General features: G+C 39.4%; 1 protein-coding gene across 1 annotated transcript in view; it reads right to left on the bottom strand.

The window, feature by feature from the left end:
- The window catches only part of C7 (complement C7), a 63,904-nt gene extending 44,981 nt beyond the window's left edge, over positions 1–18,923 (bottom strand). The window contains exons 1-6 of the mRNA XM_080933916.1: positions 18,826–18,923; positions 15,439–15,494; positions 13,095–13,170; positions 8,041–8,182; positions 5,613–5,760; positions 4,256–4,394 (exon numbers count right to left, since the gene is read on the bottom strand). Coding sequence (XP_080790042.1) covers positions 4,256–4,394; positions 5,613–5,760; positions 8,041–8,182; positions 13,095–13,170; positions 15,439–15,494; positions 18,826–18,843 — 579 coding nt within the window. The 5' untranslated portion in view covers positions 18,844–18,923. The remainder of the gene's footprint in view (positions 1–4,255; positions 4,395–5,612; positions 5,761–8,040; positions 8,183–13,094; positions 13,171–15,438; positions 15,495–18,825) is intronic.
- Between the last annotated feature and the right edge of the window lie 3,798 nt (positions 18,924–22,721).

Raw genomic sequence — 22,721 nt, forward strand, 5'->3', positions numbered from 1 at the left:
TGTGTTTTCTCTAATAGGTGGAATCTACAATTAAAGATGATAGTACATTAGATAGGTGGGTAGATTAGACAGACAGTCAGACAGACAGATAGATAGATGATAAATGACAGACAGATGGATGGATGGATGGATGGATGGATGGATGGATGGAAAGCAGGAGAAGAGGAGGGAACACAGAAGGTTAATGTAAGAGAATATGAGCAAAAAAGGATGACAGGCTCATATAAAAATGTCCTGATAGAAACACTGTAGATCACATGGGTGATTCCATCACTTCAAAGGCTGAGTGAGGATCATGACTTACTTAAGGCTGGGCTACTTTGTAATCTCCAGGCTAGAGTTACAGAGTAAGATTGTCTCAAAAGGAAGAAAATACTAAGGAGGAAAGGAATATCATGAAACATTGTTTCATATGCACACATACTAAATGTCTAAAACAAGACTTAATTTTATTCTAATATTATTGTCATTATGCACAACTGCACAAGTACACACAAACTGAAATAAATGCGACACTTTCCTCAATGACAACACTGTTTCTGGACCATTTAGTTTCAAATAAACAATATTTAAGTTATTTTTATTTAAATTTCTTTTGAAAAATAAGAATCTACTGCCAAAGTTTCTGCTTCTTTTTCTCACATCTTCACATCTACAACTCAAATCTCTGATTCCTGCTTATGCAAATGACACTCATAGCTGCTTTGGTGCAACTGGTTTCTCCTCACTCCTGTGTAGTATTCACATGGCTGGGGGTTTTTTCTTTATCAAAATAGTGTAATCTGGCTAATTTCCCCTCTTCTTTCACCTCAAATAGCACCTCCCAATCACTAATCAAAACATCTGACACACTAACATTTCAAGGTCTCTTGACTATAACTTAATTGCTGACACACTCATCACTCAAAATCATAGAGACCTGTTCTTCAACTTATCTCCTCTTGCTGTTAGTATTTCTCACTTTCTTTTCACTGCCTACCCATTTGGAGTTAGACTTCACAGTTCTTCCCCTTCTCTCTGAAAACTTCTTGTCCTCTCAGTCAATTGCATCTTTCTCCAACTATACCAGAAACCCCTTAATATCCAACCAAAACCTTCTTTCCTCTCTTGATTTCCCCTTCTTTTTCTGATCATTCACAACCTTCATTCTTTACTCCAGCTGGCTTTAACTCCATTCCATTACTGAGAGGCAAGCACCTCTCACCCAGCTACTCTTCCATTTGTTCCTTCTCTCCTCCTGTCTGTCATTCCCATTATAACCAAAGCTATTATTAAATCACAGATTAAATATTTATACTTTAAGCAACTATAAATACATAAATTATATATTATATAAGGCTACAAATACATAGATAGGAATCTATACATATATTTATGTCAATACCAGTATTGACAAAAACTCATAATGTTTGGAACTGAACTGTATTGGGTTTCAGATATTTTTATCTTAGTATACTTGCAAATATAATGAGATATGTAGGGATTAAGACATGTCTAAACACACTATGTATTTTCAGTTTGTATATAACTTGTACACACGTTCTAAAGCTAATTTTTTAGGATAGTTTTTACTATTTTGTCCATGAAACATAGTTTCAGGAGACTGGGTTTTCTACTCCATGTCACTATACTAGACGTTTTAGATTTTAAATAATTTTAAATTTGAGATATTCACAATAGTTATGATCAACTTTTATAAGAACAAGTATCCATGTGAAAAAATGTCCACATGAAATTCTTGTGACAGTGACTAGAATATGAAGACTCTCATATCAGAACTATTTTCTCACTGCCCCAATTATTCCAGATTAGAAGGTAGATCAAATAATCTTAGGTATCATCCTCATATAGATAGCATGAAAGTTGGCTTTTTCACTATTCTTATGTGTGTGGGGGGGTGGGTGGGGGGGTGGGTGTGTGCAAGGTCTCTCTTCAAGCAAACAATTAAATATGAAATACATTCATAACCAAAATCAGGAGAACCCATGGCCTGTACCTAGTGTGGTCTATTACTTATGCTCATGTACAACTTGTCATGTTCCAAGAATGAAGGAAGCCAAATGTCACCATTTCAAGCAACTTAAGAGGCCTAACATGTGCCTGGTTTTCAGTAGACTTGTGTGTGTGCAAACGATGAAGAAGTAGAGAATGTGTATAACGAGGGATGTGCCTTAGTCATGAAGAAACCAGGTTTTCCCTAAAAGACAACATTGTTAATAACCAACACACATCTTATAAGAGATCATACATGTTTTATGCTTATTAATTGTCCCAAGTAAGTCAAAAGCCATCCTCTACCCTGTGGAGAATTGACCTGTGAGCCCTTGGTTGGGTTATTTGAACTCTAAGGACTCTTGCTGCCCCGTCTCCACATCTGCACTCAGATGACTGGCTCACTGCCTGTTGCTTCCACCTCCTCCCCTCAGGCTGGATTTGCAAATCATTGCTATTCCACACTCAGTAACAGGCTATAATTTCCCTCCGCATCTGACAAACACCTTCACTCTCAGTGATGGGCAAGGCATTTCAGACGTCAATCCTCAAACCAAGCTGTGCTGAGAAAAAAAGAATGTCAGGATCATGCTGTGGTTAAATCACTCTCTTCAGAAGCCACAGACTTCTAGTATGTCTCCCTTCTAACTAACTCAGAATGTTCTTCCTTGTTATTTCCTTTCCTCTGTAACATTCTAAATTTGACCCTTCTGAAAATTTATATGCAATTTCTCTCCCTTATAATTATGAGAGAATTAGTAATATATCCTCTCAGGAATGGAAGTTGAACAATAATTACTGGGATCTGCATGCGAATGTCTCGTGTTCTGCCTCTTAGACAGAGGTTACATTAGAACACTTGTTATTCATTATATAGAATTCCGAATTGAAAAAGAAACTAAAGGCAAAAAATGGGGAAAACAAAATATGACAGAAAAATAAGGAGCTGCAGAATCTGAGTCTCTAGATCTAGGTTACACTGTTCTAATGCAGTAACGTGGAATAGACTGAAGTCCTCAAAGCCTCAATGTATACATGACAAAACAGAAAAATATTATAGCACTAAGCCATAGTTACCAAGGTTTAAATATTAATCTGTATGTGCTCTCTTTTAGGAAATTGGTATACATTAAATTCTTGTACCATTCTGTTTCTCGAACTGTTTTATGTCCCACTTGCTTGGCTCAATAACCTTTCTTTAGCATGTTGTAACTGCATGAATGTTAGAGATTGAGGGTTGCGAGCTCATGCACCCATGCCAGGCACTTGTATCATATTCACCCTCTTTATTATTCATTTTCATTTCTCCTTTTCTCACTGCCTTCCCTGGCACTCATTGACTTAATACTCCATGATTTAATGCGTGTTCACAAAACTAGCTCATTCTACTAGAAACCGGGGGTTGATGCTTACGATCCTTAATCAAAGCTGCTTCTATACAGGGCTAATCTGAGTGCACAGCAGGTTCGTCTGTCTCAACAGCAGCCATTTTTGTTTACAAATCTGAAAGTTAAGTGTAAGGATAACTCAACTGGCAATGCAGGAAATTCTGAGCTGAAAGAAGAGCAGGAAGGGGGCTGTTAGGAGATGAAGTCAACAATGAGGTTAAAACAGAATGAGACCAGAAACTCCACTCTGGCAAGGTTATGAAGAGAGATTTGAAGACCCAGGTATGAACTGCGATGGATGAAATATGTTCAGGGTATTGGACTGGAAAACTCTCTTCCGCTATCCAAATCCTCAGGAAAGTCTCCAAAACCCTTAAGTATTTTGTATGAGCAGATTGTGTGCTGGTACCAAAAAATGGGATGGGCACCAATAGGGGCATCCAAGGAGCAGAAGCTTGGAGCAAAAGGATACTCTGATCAAGAGCAAAAAGGAGTAGTCTGGTAGGGCCCATGTGGACCCATGACCATGCTCAAGTACAAACAGATGTAGCCATTTTGGAATCATAGCAAAGTTTCATTGTGCAGATCCTACAAGATGATGTTTTGAGTGGTAGGTTGTATAACCCCAAGAAACTCCAACCCATTTGTGTAAGATTCATACACACTGATGTTGAAAGCATTTTCACCAGAAAAAAAAATTGGAATATATATTTCAATATATTTATATAATATAACATTATATAAAATTTTAAAACAATACAATACTGAGCACATGTTAGGTCAACAAATTCTAAGCAAGTACCGAAATCTTGATGTGTACAATGATCGCTGACATGTCGCTGATTACAATTAACCACATCAGTATAATTAAGTACCTGAAATGTATAAGAAAGGATGTTTCCACTTAGTCTGTAGAAATCTTTTCCATCCCCGCTGAACACTTTTCTGCACTGACCACCGAAACTTTTGGTGTTGATGACTCTGTTCCTAACCTGGCCGGTAAGTGCATCATAACTGTGGGGTGGAGAGAAAGGAGGAGGCAGGGGTCAGGTAAGGAGATTAAAAAACAGAATTAGTACCTACTTGGGATGGGGTAAGTGATTAGAGGTTTCTAGAAGTCAGTCGTTAACATCTTGTACAGTTTAACACCTGGGAAGCTGTATAAAAAAGAACAAAGCCTGATGCCTCTATCCCTTAGCCAGTTCTTCCTGATGACAGAAGAGCTTACACTAACAGCAGAGGGAATCCAGCATCCTGTCAGCCTGAGAACACATTTGGGAAGCACAGGCCTTTTGTATCTATGGCAACGGCTGCTTTAGAATTGATTCTATAGATAAAACCAATACAACTAAGGTTACTGGAGAGAAGAGGTTGTTTCTACAATGAGTTTCTAGCTGATTCTCTTAGTATGCCAAAGAGGATTAGTTAAAGTAACTCTGCCTTGCTTTCTGTGAAAAACTTGAAGATGTTATACGAAAATACGCATTGATTTTTGTAAAATAATTTCAGAAAAATAGAAGCCTACAATTGACTTAATCCTGAATTTCTAAAAACATTCCTTGATAGCTTCACTTTCAGCTCTGTCCCTCTCCTGTCTCCTCCTTCCTCCTCCTCCTTCTTTCTCCTCCTTTTCCTCCCTCCTCCTCTTTCCTCCTCCTTCTTCCTCTTCCTCCTTTCTCCTCCTCCTTCCTCCTCCTTCTCCCTCTTCCTCCTTTCTCCTCCACCTTCCTCCTTCTCCTTCCTCCTTCTCTTCCTCTTCCTCCTCCTCCTCTTCCTCTTCTCCTTCTCCTCTTTCTCCTCCTCTCCTCTCTCTTCTCTCTTTCTCTCTTTCTCTCTCTCTCCTCTATTCTCTTTCTCTTCTCTCTCCTCTCTCTCTCTCTTCTCTCTTTTTCTCCGTGTCTTTCTGTCTCTGCTTCTCTCTCCTTCTCCTTTTCCTCCCTTTGGAGGTACCAGCTGTCAAGATTTCCCTGAGGATGAGAGGTTTCCCTTGATGTAAGACTTTCAGTGCTAAATCCAGGTATATCTGGAACTATAGCTCACTGTCTTACTACACACACCTATAGGTATTCAGCTGTGGATTTTTAATTGAAACAGGGTGTGGCAAAGATGTCTAAGCTAATGTACATGCTTAGCTATTGGATGACTTATTATTAGATTCATCAGACCATAAAACAGAATTAAAGTAAAAAATACAGCTTGTCAGTGTTCTTGGAAGGCCACTCTGCACCTTACCCATTGCCGGTAAGTTCTATGTTGGGAGGAGGTTTATCAATGTCGCAGGAAAGTCTGCTTTCTGCATCCTCACATCTGTCTTCATCAGCACCATCTTCCTCACAGTCAGAATCCCCATTGCAAACCAGTGATTTGCTGATGCACTGACCTGGATGGGAAAGAAACACCCAGAAAATATAAAAGAGGAAGGAGGTAGAAACACAGGCTGAGCTCACCCCAGCACTGTAATGGAAGACTAGTGTGGCTCTCAGATAAATCCTCAGATTGTCTAGAAAAAAAAAAAACTAATGGTGGTTTTGGTCTCCATTTTGAAGAATGCAGAACTGATTTTCACCTTCCCTGGGTGCAAACTGAAAATAGACCTGAACCCAAAAGTCCAAAGTCAAAGATTATCATTCAGCATTTTCATCTACATCCTCCAAGTTCCACAAAATACCTACTGATGAAACAGATTGTTGTCTATCCCTCAGCTTTACTTTTTCTGTAATGGTTGACACATATGGTAAACGTGTGCTTCTTTTCAGTGACTGGTGTGTAATTTTTAAAAGCAAAGAAACTAGATGTTAAAACTCAGCATTTTTCAGTATCCACTCTGTGGAAGACTACCTGGTGCTGAGAAACAAATGCATATTTTATAGTCATCACCAGACTTTCCATATACTGGATAATCTGCTAGCGAAGACCATGAATACAGGAACCATTGTGTGTTAGCATCCTTTCCTGATAGCTCAGAATACCAAGAGAGCACTCATGCAGTGGTGCTCAGCTTGTGGAACATGACCTCTTTGGATGGGGATGTTGAACAACAAGGTTCGCATATCAAATATTCTGCATATCAAATATTTACATTATGATTCATAACAGTAGAAAATTATAGATATAAAGTAGCAACAAAAATAATTTTATGGGTGGAAGTCACCACTCTATATGAAAGAGGTGCAGCCTTTAGAGAGGTTGAGAAACACTGCACTGATAAAAAATGATATTGGCCTTGTCTTCCTCCCCAGCATCATCCCAGCCTTTTTCTTATGCCCTCTGCATTTTGGACAATCTTGGACCATGTTCCTATGCTCTCTGAATATTGGACCATTTGCATGAATACAGCTCCAAACTTCCTGTCATCTCAGACATACACCACTCTATCTAGGATTTTTCTCTACTCCTCTCTGACATGTCTTTTAGATGTCAAATTAAATATTATTTCCTTTTGAAAACAATCTTTATCCCTGGGACTATGAAGGGCATTCTTCCTCTATTCAAGCGTCCTCTATTCAAAGAATGCTTTGTGCACAGAAATGTTTACAGTATAACGTGTAGCTCACTCTATGTATCACTCAAGGCAATGCAGCCAGCATCTGTTGAGAGTCTGCCTATGTTGCAGGCACTCTTTGTGAGAAAATAAACAAAATAAAGCTTATGTCTACAAAAAGTGCAGAGAGATATGAAGGTCACCAGTTTGTATTGCAGAGGGAGTAAGATACACGGTGAGAAGTCATTTGTTTATTTATTCTGTCACCCGAGGGATCAGCAAAAGCTTCTCAAAGCAGCTATTACTTGATTTGAGTTTCACAATAAAATAGGAGCTTTACAAGTATTATTTAAGAACAACTGTAGGCCTTGGTGTACTCAGTGCTGAGTGAGATGTCTTTTCCTCTCCTCAAGGCTCAGAGATCTATGCAGAAGAAGAGGTTAAAAAAAATTATAAGAACTAGATATGGTGAATGACTCCAGCAAAGGAAAAATTATTTTCTCCAGTGGAGAGATACTGGGTATAGCAAGTACACAGGTCTGGCCTCATTCTCAGGAGTAGTTTGGCCAATACGAAAGGCACTCCATGTTTTCTGGTGTGCTTTCTGTTCTTAGGGTTTTATAAGATTTGTCTTTTTGAGTTCTTTTATTCTTGACTTAAGAGTTTTTTGTTTTATTTTGAGAGAGGAAGAACATGAAATTCGGTGGGTGGGGAGATGGGGATGATCTAGAAAGATTTGGAGGAGGGAAGAATATGATCAAAATACATTGTATAAAATTCTTAAACTAGTTGTAAAAGAAAATTTCTAACACAGTGATTCTCTATCTACTAATCTGACCCTAAAACTCCAATACATTTCAGGGTGTGGTGGTACATACCATTAACCCAGAACTCAGAAGGATCCTGAGCATACACACATATTAACAGTTGAGACTCTTAATAGCTATAACTCTGTCAACATGCCAAAGAATACCCATGCTTTTATAACCAGGTTTCTCTCTCTTGCTTTTGAACAGATGCTATCTACTGCGTGGTTTATATGATCATGCATTAATCTATTAATAAAAATCCTGCCTATACTTGGGTTAAATTAATCTGGAAGCCAATATCAATCCAAACAAATGTATATCAAGCCAGTCAGCAAGTGACATTTGAATTTAAAGACTGAAAACAAATTACCTGAAAAACACCTAAACCGGTCCCCACAGCCCTCCTCGGTTGGACAGCCTCGCTCAGGGTTGCAGGACTGCGTTTCGAAAGCACTCCCTACACATGGATGGCCTCCATATTGCCCGTAAACAGCAACCAAACGCCTTCGAGTCTGAACAAAAAGCAGAAAACCTCAGTGCATTTTAAATTTTAGTTATATCAAGTTTTCTTGAGTAATAATACCTAAGAATTAATTTCATCTGAAAAAAACACTATCCAAGAACATGTCCTGATGTGGTCCAGGAATAAATGCCTCAAAACTCAATGAGCCTACAGGCTCATTGACAAGTGGGTTGCTGTTTATAAAGAAGTCCCGACTATATGCTTACTTTCACTGTTGAATGATGAAACATCTTTCTGGTGACTCCCTGGGAAAGGAAATACATTATAATACAGAATAGCATTTTGGGCAGAGGTTGATTGTGGGAGTTAAGTAGGAAAAAATGAAGTGGACTTTGTTGTAGGAAATGGAAGGGAATAGGTAAGAAGGTTAAGATACACTGAAGTTAAGGAAACCTTAATAATCACGATAGTGGTTGCCTTGAGCTGGGCCTTCTAGGAAAAAGAAAAGAAAGAAAGAAATGAGACAAGGGTAAACTAGAGAGAAATGTACTGATATAGAGGCCAAGTTTATGAAATGACCATGAACAATCCAAATGCTAAGGGTCGTTAACTCTCAGATTTGTTGAGCTCTGTGAGGAGAAATACGTTAAAAGCAGACCTCTCATAGAAAAAAAGAAAACAGAGTAAGTTACTGGACTGAGTGATAAACTCATAAGTCGCCCTAAAATTCGCTCGGTCCACATTCAGCGTGAAGCCATATATCTAATGCCGAAACAAACTGAAGATCGTCACCATCTTCCCTCTCTGCTGGCAGCCTCCTCCGGTTCTTCTCCCTTGTGTCTAGTGTTATGTCACCTTGCACAAGCTGGAGTTACCTGAAAGGGGGAACCTCCGTTGAGAAAATATCGCCATGGTTTCCAGCTGTGGAACATTTTGTTAATTAATGATTGACGGGGAAGAGCCCTGCTCATTTGTGCATCGTGCCAACCCTGGGCTTGTGGTCCTGAGTTCTCTAAGAAAACAGGCTGGGCTTGATTTGAGGAGCAAACCAGTGAGAAGCACTCCACCATGGCCTCTCAACATCAGCTCCTGCCTCCAGGTTCCTGCCCTGCTTGAGTTCCTGCCCTCACCACTTTTGATCATAACTGTTACGTGAAACTGTGAGTTAAATAAACCCTTCTCTTTCCAAGTTCCTTTTGGTGTTTTACAGCAATAGTAACCCAAGCTAAAATAACCCTTCTCTGTAAACAAAAAAACATCCATCTCATTGCCAGAGAGGTCAAAGCTTAAGTGACAATCCACAAGGAAGGGTAAGGATATAAGCCAGTTTATCAGTTACTCATCCATCTTACATTGGGTTGGCAGTGGGTTAGAAGTGGGTAGACCTGGGACAAGTGGCCACACTATGTAATTTGGACTCTAAGTGAGTCTTTATCATCCTCAGCCTGGGTCCTGGCACCTTGCATTGAAGTTAAGGTCAGAGCTGTAAGAAATGTGAAGTTTCTTGATGTGATTTAGTTTCTCTTTTTAACTGATGAAGAGTAGCCAGACATGTCGCTTCTCTGCATTCCCTTTTCGGACTGCGTGCTTTGCACAAGGATGGTTTTCCGTCACCATGTTGCCGGCCAGGCCCTTAAGAACCACCTGTTCTCCACGGCATCATTCTCAACTCGCTGACCCTCCTACCCTTTTTCATTTTCACCTGTCTCTTCCTGAATAAAACATGCATCTCATTGACAGGAGTTAAACCCAGCGCACAGTGACCTCCATCAAAGAGAGATCGCTTGCATGAAAACACACTCTCTCTGTGTCTAGAGTTCATTTTATTTTGGTTTTTTAAACTATAAAATTGACTTGTGCACTTGCTGTTTCTTTGGAAATTTTGCCTGGTTTTTCATGTGTTTCTCCCCTGAAAGCAGTCATCATCTATTATGTTTGCTAAACGCCGAGTTTTTCATTTGCATAACTTGTTTTGAAAATAGCACTTATATAGATAACGAAAGAACGCTTCATAAATAAGTGATGATCAAATGGCTTCCTGCCAATAATCTCAGCACTTGGGAAGCTGAAGCCGGATGCTAGCCATGAGTCCAAGGGCAGCCTGGGCTGCTGAGTAAGGCTTGGTTTAAAGAAATGAGGATGATGTTGACGACGACGAGGACAGTGCTTGGAGAAAGCTCAATGGTAGAGTGCATCTAGCATGCCCAATAATCTGCGTTTGACCACAAACAAGTACTACAAGAGGAATGGGTGGAGAAACTGATGCTGAAGAAGATTCAAGACAGAAGCCATCTTCTGTGATAGAGCAGTTATTCTACACCTGATCTTAGCAGTCAAAAGACAAAGACATGATAGGTCTGTTGTTTTAATACTTTAAGGGGTGACAAGATGTCTCAGTGTTTAAAACTGCTTGCTGCAAAGTCTAATGATCAGAGTTTCATTCTCAGGACCTGCATTTTTAAAGAAGAAAACTGACCACTACAAATTGTTCTCTGACCTCCACACATGTGCCATAGGTCAAACATGCCCATACATAAACATGCATACACATCATATATGCAGATATAATTTTAAATATAACAAGAGTTAAAAAATTAGTTTACTTTAAATGTATACTTTATCATATATATATATATATTATATAAACTGAACAAAATTAGTTTACTTTAAATGTATACTTTATCATATATATATATATATATATATATATATATATATATATATATATATATATTATAAACTGAACCATTCAAAATATTTAGCCATTCACATACTCAGAACCTTTAAAACAAACATTGTATCTGAAGAAGATTATGGGAACATATAACTGATGTCTTTGTATAAAACATTTGCATTAAAGTTTCACTTATAGCTTGAAAGATGGGTTGATTATTTAGGATGTACTAGATCATGAGTTTGAGACCAGCCTGGGCTACAGGATGAGATTTTATCCTAAACTAAAAAAGAAAATGGAAAAGGAAACAACCTAAATATCTAGTAATAGAAAGATGGGTAAACTGCATAAACTGTAGCTTCATATATGTCTTACAGATTCATGCTGATATTTTGTAAACTAACACAATATAAAACCATGGCCAGCCACAAAACCTTGAACATATAATTTCTCCTGCCTGTGATGTTCTAGGGTTAGGGTGGTATAGAACCTGTGGAAGTACCAGCCAATGTCTTGTTTAACTTGAGGTCGATGCTCCAGAAGGGAGCCAATGGCTGACACTGGATGACCAGGAACCATTCAGGAGACTGGATAGCCCAGAGATCTAGAGTAGAACCAAATATGGCTATCTAAAACAAACAAATAAAATTAAAAAAAAAACAAACAAACCAAAACAATGAAATTATTCCTAAATCAATGCATTGTCTAGTTACAATCAGACAGGCTTTCTCCAGCAGCTGATGGGGGCAGGTGTAGAAACTCAGAACCAGATGTTATGCAGAAAGTCTAAGTTGGAAATCCCCATCAGGTCCTTCCCTGGGCTCTCCAAAAAAGGGGGAGGAAAGACGGGATGTAGGACACCAGGAAAATATTGCCCATTGAGTCAACTCTGCGGGCTTGAATGGCTCACAGAGACCAAAGCTTGAGGTTTGCGTGGGTCTGCACCAGGCCCTCTGCATGAATGTGTAATGACTCTTAATTGTTGTGGGATACCTAACAGTGAGTGATGTGTCTCTGATTCTTTTGCCTGCACTTGAGACTCTTCTCCTCCTGTTGGGTTGCCTTGTCGGGCCTCAACATGAAGGTTTTTACCTTGTCTTATTGTGTCTTATTCTGTCATGATTGGTTGTTGTCTCTTGGAAGCCTGCTCGTTCCCGAAGGGGGAATGGGGGGGGGATGAGTCTGGGGAAGTGGAGGCATGGAGAGAGACTGAGAGGAGTGGAGGGACAGAAAACTCTGGTCAGGATGTACTGTATTTTCAATTTTTAAAATATTATTTAAAATGGTGATATTTACAAACTATAAGCAATGTTGAAAATACAGTCTCAAGAATGGGCATAAAAGTCTTTGATTATCAGTGCATGAGTGTAAATATATGATTTTGCTATAATAGTGTTTCTTTTATGAATTTGGGTGTCACTCTATTGGTATATAGATGAGCTGTTTAGAAATGCAATATCTTCTTGGTGAATTTTTTCCTTGATGAATATATAGTGTTTCTCTCCCTATCCCTTTGGACTAGTTTTAATATCAAGTTTATTTTATCAGATATTAAAATGGATACTCTGACTTAAAAAAAAAAGAAAATACAGTCTCATGAATGAAATTCTCAGAAAACAATAATAAAATTGATGTTAAAATAAATAAAATAAAGATTATAAGCACAAAGAGAAAAAGGAAGCTGGAAGAATAAATAGCAAAGCAGTGATTTTTTTTTTTTCAGTACAATTCTGAATGCTGCTTTCTCTCATTATACACTTCTGTATTCTCGTCAATGATCATTACGGAAAGAAAAAACACATTTTTAGAAGTATTGTACACTATCCAGGTCAAGTCTAGTGGTTTATTTTACATCATTGCTTAGTAAATAAATTAAAAACATTGAAGATGCTTGATTTTCTCATACTAGGTCTCTATTTGTGAAATAAAGTAGAGCACCCATTTGGTTGTTTGCTGGTGTTTGGAATGGAAAGAAAAGTTGAGATTGGTGAGCAAAACACAGATTCTGAGCACTCTTCTGCACTATTCCTGTCCATTTAATGAAGAGTTGCTGAGTTACGCTCAACTTTCAGCCTGTGTTAGTTAAAAGCAAGCTTTAAAACTTTTTAAGAAAAATATAAATATCACATTATGACACAGTATTGTAAACAAGTCCTGGTTTCTTCCTTGAAAATTACTAAAATGAGCATCAAAATACATGAACACTAGTGAATCAGCATTCAAAATTGATTTAGTTGTGGTCATACCTACACATAACAATTAAGTCAAAAGTTTCATAGAAGCCTACCTGAGTCTTGGTACAGCCGTTGCATTCTGACCAAGGGCCATAGGTGTCCCACTCACAGTTGACTGGAGAGGAGGCTCTGTCACAGCACCAGATTTTCATTACGAAGTAGGTTGGATGATGAGCAAGGGGCACAAAGGATAAATAAGAATTGTCAAAAGTCATCAAAAGCTCACCAAGGGTGATCACCTATAACCCAGCCTTCCCTGGTGGGTTAGAGGTAAGATCAGAAGTTCAAGGTTATGCTCAATGAGTTTGAAGACCACTTAGGCTGCATAAGATCCTGTCTCAAAAGAAATAGATAACAACAAAAATTTGCTTTAAGATACATTGTATACTTATATAAAAATGTCAACATGAAACACATTATTTTGTATAATTATTATATGTTGATTAAGAAAAAGAAACACTATCAAAATTTTCAAAGAGGTATCAAAAGTATACTAAAATATATGAAAATGGGAAGGGGGCGGCAGCTATTTTTACTACTTTACCATTATTTTTATTAAATATCTATTTCGTACAAACTACAGTTAACATACTAGGCTATAGAAATAATTAGGTAAGCTGTTTACTATTGATAAGAAGATAGAAACACCTAAGTTCATAATTATCATATACTGTATCTAATATGATAAATTTCCTAACCGTGTTGGTATTGGCTAGTTTAACATAAACTTGGCACAGCTGGAGTTATCAGAGATCGAGGGAGACACACCTGAGAAAATGCCTCCATAAATGGATTGGGCTATAGTCAAGCCTGAAGAGCATTTTCTTAATTAGTGATTGATGGGGGAGGGCCCAGCCTATGGTGAATGGTGCAATTCCTATACTTTTATCCTGGACTGGTGGTCCTGAGTTTTATAAGTTTGAACAAGTCATTAGGAGCAAGCCAGTCAGCAGTACCATCCATGATCTCTGCATCAGCTCCTGCCTCTGGGTTCCTGCCCTCCTTGAGTTTTTGTCCTGACTTCCTTTGATGATGAACTGTGATGGGGAACAGAAGCCAAAGAAACCCTTCCCTCTCCATGTTGCTTTGGTCATGGTATTTCATCACAGCAATAAAAACCCTAAGATACAGAATTCATTATGAGAATATAAATAAAGGGGTAGTCAGAATTAAGAGAATAGGTGACAATATTTAGGAGTAAAGAATTGTGCCTCCGAAAAAATTTACTAATGATTTGAAGAGTTATCCAGAAACTTGATTGACAAGTTCTATGACCCTGTGAGTGGTTAAAAAAACAAAAACAAAGCAAATCAAAACAAAACAATCAACCAATCTAGCAAAGGCTATATCACAGTAATTTGTATTTAAATGTCCTCCATATTCACTTGAGTCCCTGCTCAAGTGCACACACATGTGGGCAAATTGAGCTTAATCAATGCCACTCACATCAAGTATATGTGGGTGATAGAGCTGCTCTCATGTGAAGCCAAACCCTGGCTGTGAGGAAGACAGCTGGGCTAGTCCTCAAAGGTCAAGAATGACTTGTGAAAAAATCATGGAACCTGGATTCTTGATCTATGGATTCTTAGCACATTACTAGGTTGAGAGACTTCCCTAGTTCAGATAATTCTTGAATTCTAAAACTGAAAAATTGTCCTAAAAGTAATAAACCCCACTCTGTAGTGTGCATTAAAGGAAACATAGTAACCCGTTTGCACGTAGTAACAATGAACCAAATGTCTAAATGTGTTAAACCTTAGATAATGCTCTGAATTTACTGTTGCTTGCCCACCTGAGCCCCAGGGAGAAACAGAGGTCTTCCCCAAAAAACGAGGGCTTAGTATGAACACTCCATAACCTTCCCTCCTGTCTCCTTCATTACCCTGCACAGAAGGAGCCCTCAGACACTCCCATGTTGGCCTTGTTCCAATTTTGCCATCAAGGGAACTGGCCTGTTCCCATCAATCCAACAGTGAGAATGAAACAAGGGTGATTTCTTTTATTGGGTAAATGATGCTGACTTTTATCTAGCCTTCGGGAACCAATAAAAACTATTTTCTTTAACTTAAAAGTAAATACCTTTGACCTTTAAAACCCAGAAAATGTTTAGCAAGGAATAACTTTAAAGACAAATGCCACTCTGGGTCCTGCTGCAGCTCTCGAAATGAAGGTAAAATCCTGGAACCGGGACAAAAACCATGAGGTATTTTTGTCCTTGTTTCTTCTTTAAAGGAAGAAATTAAATAAGAATAAAGCATAATTATTATATTTTCTGAAAACTTAGAAAATGAGGTACACAAACACATCTAATCTAATTATAAAAGTTGAACCATTCTAAAGAGTTTACTACTTTTTTACATATTTTAAATTTCCATACAAAATCCAAAATAATTTTACCTTGAGAAGATTTGAAAATCTGCTATAAATCCCACTAAAATTAATAAGCTTGTTGCCTAGGAAAGAAGACAATGAAATATTACTTTAGTTTTCATTTCCTTAATGAGTTATAAACAAATCCATTCACTTAAGTGTGGATTTGTGGGTTGGGAGAAGATCCGTATAAGAGCCATAGAAAAGATACTTTTCTTTTTGAGATTCTGTTTTAAATAGAAGCTTGAAGTTTCTTCCGTAAGAAAAAAAAAAAAACAAATTTAAAATAGAGCTACCATATGATCCCGCCATTTCACTAATGGCTATATATCCCAATGAAATGAAATCAGTACGCCAGAAAAGGTATTTTCACACCCAAGTTTATTTATAGTCACAATAGCTAAGACAAGAAATCTAACAGTGTTCATCGCTAGATGAAAGATTTCATAAAAGGTGGTAAGAGGAGACAGGGAATGGAGCTCAGGGATACTTACCTAATTTACATAAGACTGTGTTTGACCCTCCCCCACTTTGGGGGGGGGGGTGAGGAGAAAACTCACACAACGAAATACCCTTGAGCCTTAAAAGATAAAAGCTTCCTGCTTGCAACAACACATTTGGACTTAGATGGTATTGTGCTAAATAAGATAAGCCAAGCAGAAAAAGAGAAATGCCACAGGATAAAGCCCATTTACAAATGTTATCTAACAGCTCTGAAAGTAAAAGGGAGCCAGTAAATCTACAGTGCAAGCCTACACCTGAGGCTCGGGAGCATGCTGGATGAGGTGGCAGAAAGACTGAAGAGGAACAAGATACCTGCTGTAAGATAGGACATTTCTACCCGAGTAATCTCAAAACTATGATTGCCTAAACAGGGTCAGCCCACTAACATGACTGGGGGAATCTCACAAGACCCTAACCCTAGACGAGGCACCATAGACAACCGATGGATTCTGAACAAAAGGAGAGGTGGATTCTATAAGAATATAACCTCATGAGTTAACCAATCCCGAGTGGGCAGCACTACAGACGCGTACATAAGAGAAACACTAAATAGACTCAGCCAAGTTTATTATTACATGTGTGTATGCATGTGAGAGAGAGGGAGAGGGAGCAGGGAGGAAGGGAGGGAGGGAGGGAGTGATGGAGGGAGGGAGAAAGATGGAGGGAAGAAGAGAGACAGAGAGAAACAAAGGGAGGGAGATGGAGGGAGGGAGAGAGACAGAGAAAGACAGAGGGAGGGAGAGAGGGAAGGAGAAAGAGACAGAGGAAGGGAGGGGGAAGGGAGAAAGGGAGGGAGAGAGACAGAGGGAGGGAGAGAGAGGCTATCCGCAGCAGACTTGTAGATGAATAAGGGACAGAGGCAAACAAGGAGGATTTTGTAAACTGAAAGGAAAATGTTTAGATATGAATATCTAGGAGGGCCAATAGAATATTCTGAATTAAATATATATTTATTATAAAGGCCATTCATGGGAATCCTGGATTGTATAAATGGGGAATGGGGACTAAGCACCAACATTTATTCACTGATTTCTTCTGAGCACAGATGTTATGTGACCAGCTGCAGCAGCCTTGACTTCCCTCACAAAGGACTGCATGGTGCTCAGGGAGCTAAAATAAACCCTTCCTTCCTTAAGTCACTTTTGTCAGGGTACTTTTAAACAGAAGCCAGAGTCCCTTAAAAGGGGAGCAATTTGTTTTCTTGCCCTTTAGAAAGAGAAGAATACACATGGAAAGTAGAACTGTCTTGTGCACAAGCTGACTATAAATAATCGGTTTAGAATCCACCACGTTGAAAAGTAGAGAATGAACTGTGTCTCTGACATTCAGCTGGACCTACAGCACTTTCAGTTCTTTTCTCTTGTGTTTCATTCCCAAATGAACATGAGCTCGCCTGGCTCTGCTAATATATTCCAAACTGATGTGCAGACTGAGACATTGCTCTGCCTGACGTGGGCCATCCCCTGGTCTCACTGATTCTAAACTAAACTCAGACCTAGGAGGCATCACTGTCCTGTAACTAGCTCAGAGAGAAGTTCCTTGACTCTGAGTCCTTCTTCAACAGCTTGGCCCCAAGTTGCCTCCTATTCAAGTGGTACTGAGAGAATCAAGGGGAGTTCTGGAGTGGTTCTGGGTTTAGCTAACATGGAATAGACAATAGATGGAGAAGGAGGTCAAAGATTCTCCTTAAGATACCAGAACATGGAGATCACTTCTGCTATTTGATAGCTCAGGGCTTCCCCATGTCTCCCTAGTTTGAAACATATCACAAAAGCATGCCTTCTGGGCTTGCTCTAAGAATGTAAACATCATGTGCTTTTAAAGACAAGCAGAAACTGCATACATCCTGGAATGGAACCATCGGGACACTTTTTCCAGATTGTGCTGTGCTTAATTAAATATGCCTAAAATAAACTACCTGGTATCAGACTTTCATTTAAACCAACATCAGCTACTGAGTTGTATTAAACTAAATTTCCTTCTTGCCTCCCTTGGATTGGCACTTGGATGGTTGTGGTGCTTGTTGAAACTGCCCCCCGACACCTGCATGCTCACACAAGCGTTCACATAAAATGCTGAGCACAGCTGTATATACCTATGATCCCAGTACTGGGGATGCAGAGGCAGGAGGATCTATCAAGCCAGTCTAGCCATACTGGTGAGTGCCAGCATCAGTGAGAAACCTTATCTCAAAAATAAAGGAAGAAGGGGAAGAAAAAAGAGAGGGGGGAACCAGCAACTGAGGAAGATTCACTCTGGCGTGCACACATACATATGAACACACAAATTATAATAGCAATTCCAACTTGTTTTTTCATCCTAAAATTCCATCCTGTCACAAAGATTTCTGTCTTTGGTTGTTCATCACATATTAACTTTTTTTTAACATTTTCATTCTATGATGGTTTGACATGTATGCAGAAAAACCTACAGCTTCAGTCCATGGACTTATATTGTCTGTCCTCACCATCCTGATCCTTTTACTCAAGATTCTAAACTCTAACCTTCCAAAGCTACAGATTCTCTTTTCTATAAAGCTCTTCTGCAATCTAATCAAGGACTACATGGCCCAAAATGAAAATTAACAAACTGGACTCAACTTATGCCTTCGATGTAACAATGGTTCTGTTGTATTCCTTTATTGCTTTCTCAATATCTCCATAAACATTGCCTTCAGATCCCTTTGCCCAACCCTCTCAGACTATAATTTAACTGCAAAACAAGAGAAACCATCTCACTTTGGCTGAACTATTACAATTTTACTTATTTAAGAATTCTTTTTAAGTCACTCCTAGACCTTTTTCCTCCATGTTTGCCACATCATTCTCTCCAGTTGATGTCTTTCAGTAACATGTGACCTTCCCCCTTTGAGATGCCTTTAAAAATATAAGCCACGTGCTATTATCTTACCTGCATGCTTGGGAACATTCAGGGCAGAAGAGAACAAGAAAATTTCATCTGTAAAGGCAGACGGGCTTTTGTCTCCCCCACAGCCTCTGCTGCTCCGTGTTCTTTTCCCACTCATTTATAAGGCCAGCTGGACTGAGTCTCAACCACATTCTCCAGGGACACAGAGCACCTGCCTCTGTACTTGATCCGTGCCTCGGAGCCAGATGCATTTTGTCAGTTACACAGACCCATGCTGCAGCCAGCTGGGACCATTTGGAAGTTACAGATGTGTTTCTGGGAAGTGTATCTGCTAATCAGAAAAGACAGTAAATGTCTTCAGTTCAGCATTTAAGTGATTTCCAAGCAAAGGAGACTCTGTTTAAAAAAAAAGATCTAAACCTCTTTACTATTTCAGTCTACTAAACTGAGTGCATGTTTTCAAGAATCTTTTAGAGGGTATTGTAAAGCAGATTTTGAGATTGCTTTGTGAAAAGAGAGTTCTTGGTCCATTTTCCGTTTTAATAACAAAATATTTGAGACTCAGACCTTTAAAATATAAAAGTATGTTTGTCTCATAGTTCTGAAAATTAGGAAGTACAAGAGCATGGTGTCAGCATCCGTGTACTATCCGTAAGAGTTTGTCCTTACAGCAGATGATGGCGAGGATGTGGAGAAAGAGGAACACTCCTCCATTGTTGGTGGCATTGCAACCTGGTACAACCTCTCTGCAAATCAGTCCAGGAGTTCCTCAGAAAATTGGACATAGCACAACTGAGGACCCAGCTACACCACTCCTGGGCATATACCCAAAAGAAGCTCCAACATCTAACAAGGACACATGTTCCACCATGTTCATAGCAGTCTTATTTATAATAGCCACAAGCTGTAAAGAACCCAGATGTCCTTCAACAGAGGAACGGATACAGAGTGTGGTACATTTACACAATAGGGTACTACACAGCTATCAAAAACAATGAGTTCATGAAATTCTTAGGTAAATGGATGGAACTAGAAGCTATCATCCTGAATGAGGTAACAAAAGAACACTCATGGTATGTACTCACTGGTAAGTAGATACTAATCCAAAAAGCTTGAATACCCAAGAAACAATTCACAGAACTAATGAAGCTCCAAGAGAAGGAAGGCCAGAAGGTGGATGCCTCAGTCCTTCTTAGAAGGGAGAACAAAACACTCATAGGAGAAAATAAAGGAACAAATAGAAGAGCAGGGATTGGAAAAAAGATCATCCAGCAACTGCCTCACCAGGGGATCCATCCCATATGCAACTTAAGCAGTATTGCTGATGCCAAGAAATGCTTACTGGCAGGAATCTGATATGAATGCCTCCTCAGAGGCTCTGTCAGATCCATACTGATACAGATGAGGATGCTTGCAGCTAACCATCAGACTGAACATGGGGACTCCAATGAAGGAGTTAGAGAAAGAACTGAAGGAGATGAAAGGGTCTGCAACCCCACGGAAAGAACAAAATTATCAACCAGCCAAACCCACCACAGCTCCCAGGGACTAAAACACCAACCAATGAGTTCTTATGGAGAGACCCATGGCTCCAGGTACATATGCAGCAGAGGATAGCAGTGTCTGGTATCAATGGGAGAAAAGGCCTTTGATCCAGTGGAGGCTTGTTTTCCCAGTGTAGGGGAATAACAAGATGCTGAGGTGGGAGAGGGTGGTTGGGAGAGGGAGCACCTTCATGGAAGCAATGGGAGGGGTGGGGGATGGGATTGGGGAAAGGGGATAACATCTGAAATGTAAATACAGAGAATATCCAATGGAAAAAAAAATTTTTAAAGAGTTTGTCTTAATCATGACACAAGGTATCGCATGGTGAGACATGGGAAGTGTGGTAGCACAAGTCTCTCCTCTGTGTCATATAAAATACACTAGTGCTTTTTATTATTATTTTATTAGATATTTTCTGTGTTTACATTTCAAATGTTATCTTCTTCCCTCCCCTCCTATCCCCTTCCCCCTCCTCTTGCTTCCATAAAGGTGCTCCCTCTCCCAATCACCCTCTCCACCTCAGTGCCTTGGCATTCCCCTACACTGGGAGAACGAGCCTTCACTGGACCAAAGGCCTCTTCTCCTATTGATGCCAGACACTGCTATTCTCTACTACATATGCAACTGGAGCCATGGGTCTCTCCATGTGTGCTCAGTGGTTGGTGTTTTAGTCCCTGGGAGTTCTGGAGGGACAATAATAAGTAATAGTAATAAATAATACAACAAAATGATTTTAAGAAGATAATACTGGGCTAGAGGGATGGCGTAGAGGTTAAGAGTACTGATTGTTCTTCCAGAGCACCTCAGTTCAATTCCTAGCACCCAAATGATGGCTTACAACTGTCTGTAACTCCAGTTACAAGGGATCTAAAATCTTCCTGTGGCCTTTAAGGACCAGACATGCAAACGGTGCACAGGCATACATACAGGCAAAACGCCTGTGCACATAAAATAATAATAAATAAATCTTTTTTTAAAATTTAAAGAGCAAAAATAAATATAAAAAGTAAATGTGATTTATTAAAAAGAAATGAAAAAAAAAAAACTAGTGCTAAAAGTAGAAACCCCATTCTCATGACCTTATCTAGTCTTTAGAGGTCCATCATTCCAATGCATGATGGGTACTAAATTTTGGAGGATGGACTTAAGCCGTAATAGATCTGGATTTAGTTCTGTCTATGTAAAATAAATTCTATGATTGAGAATGAATTCTTTTTCTGGAAACAAAATGGAGCATAACATTTATAATGCCACATTTATTTTTTATTTTTGTCTTTGACTTCCACAGATTAATCGAAAAAAGTGTTTGGCCACAGCTTGCATGTGAAGTCAAAGGACGGGGAATCTGTTCTCTCCCACCATGTGAGTTCTGAGACTCAAACTCAAGTTTTCAGCCTTGGTAGCAAGCACTTTTGCCCACTGAACCATCTTGAGGACCAGTTTTCAGTTTTCTTTTTTCTAAGAGTTATTTTATTTCATCTGTGTGAGTGTTTGTATGGGTACTGTCCCTGTGCATGCCAAAGGCCTGCTCAGGGGTCCTCAAAGGCCAAAAGAGGGCAGTGGGTTCCCTTCAACTGAAGTTATGAGTAGTTTTAAGTCACTACATGGACCCTCTGCAAGAGCAACAAGTGTTCTTAACTACTGAGCCATCTCTCCAGCTCTGATCCAGCTTTTTAAAGAAGCTGTGTGTCATAAAATGTGTCACCACAGTCTCAGCCATGATGTGGAACTCACTCCTTCCTTGTTAGGGTCCTGGAGGGAGCAGTAAGTATACTTAGTCTCTGGCAGTATCTGAGACAGAAGAGACAGGAAACATTACCTTTCTGAGTTAGGATTCCGAAGGGCAGACAGACCTAACAGAACCGTGACTATAGCCATCACACAGAAGGTAGAATTCTGGGAAGTGAAAAGGCACATTATCTCATTGAAGGGATAAATACTTCTCCCAGCTCTAAAGCCTGGTGTTAGGGGAACCTACCTTCCTCAGCCATGTGACTGATCAGCCAGGCTGGAATGGTAGGTCTCCACCCAGACCACAGATTCCATTCTCTCATCCAGAAGGAAATGACTTTCCCATGACAAACCTTGAATGATGCTGCAGCTACACCACATGGGTGTTTATCTGTTTGGAATTCCAACAGGGAAACCATTAGGATAAGAGCTTTCGATATGGATGCTGTCTGTACTGTTGGCAGTTCAGCTGCCGGCACTTTTTTTTTTTTTTTAAAGCTTTGTGGACTTTTTCAAATGGCAGTTGGGAACAAGTGCACAGAAAACTCTAAGGGAGAATAGAAGCTGTGGGTTGGAGTGAACCAAATGAGGTGATGTGTCCACACAGGAAGGAACTGGAAGCATAACTTGATATATATATAGATAGATAGATAGATAGATAG

This window comes from Micromys minutus, assembly GCF_963924665.1.
Source record: "Micromys minutus genome assembly, chromosome: 20".
NCBI lineage: Eukaryota > Metazoa > Chordata > Mammalia > Rodentia > Muridae > Micromys > Micromys minutus.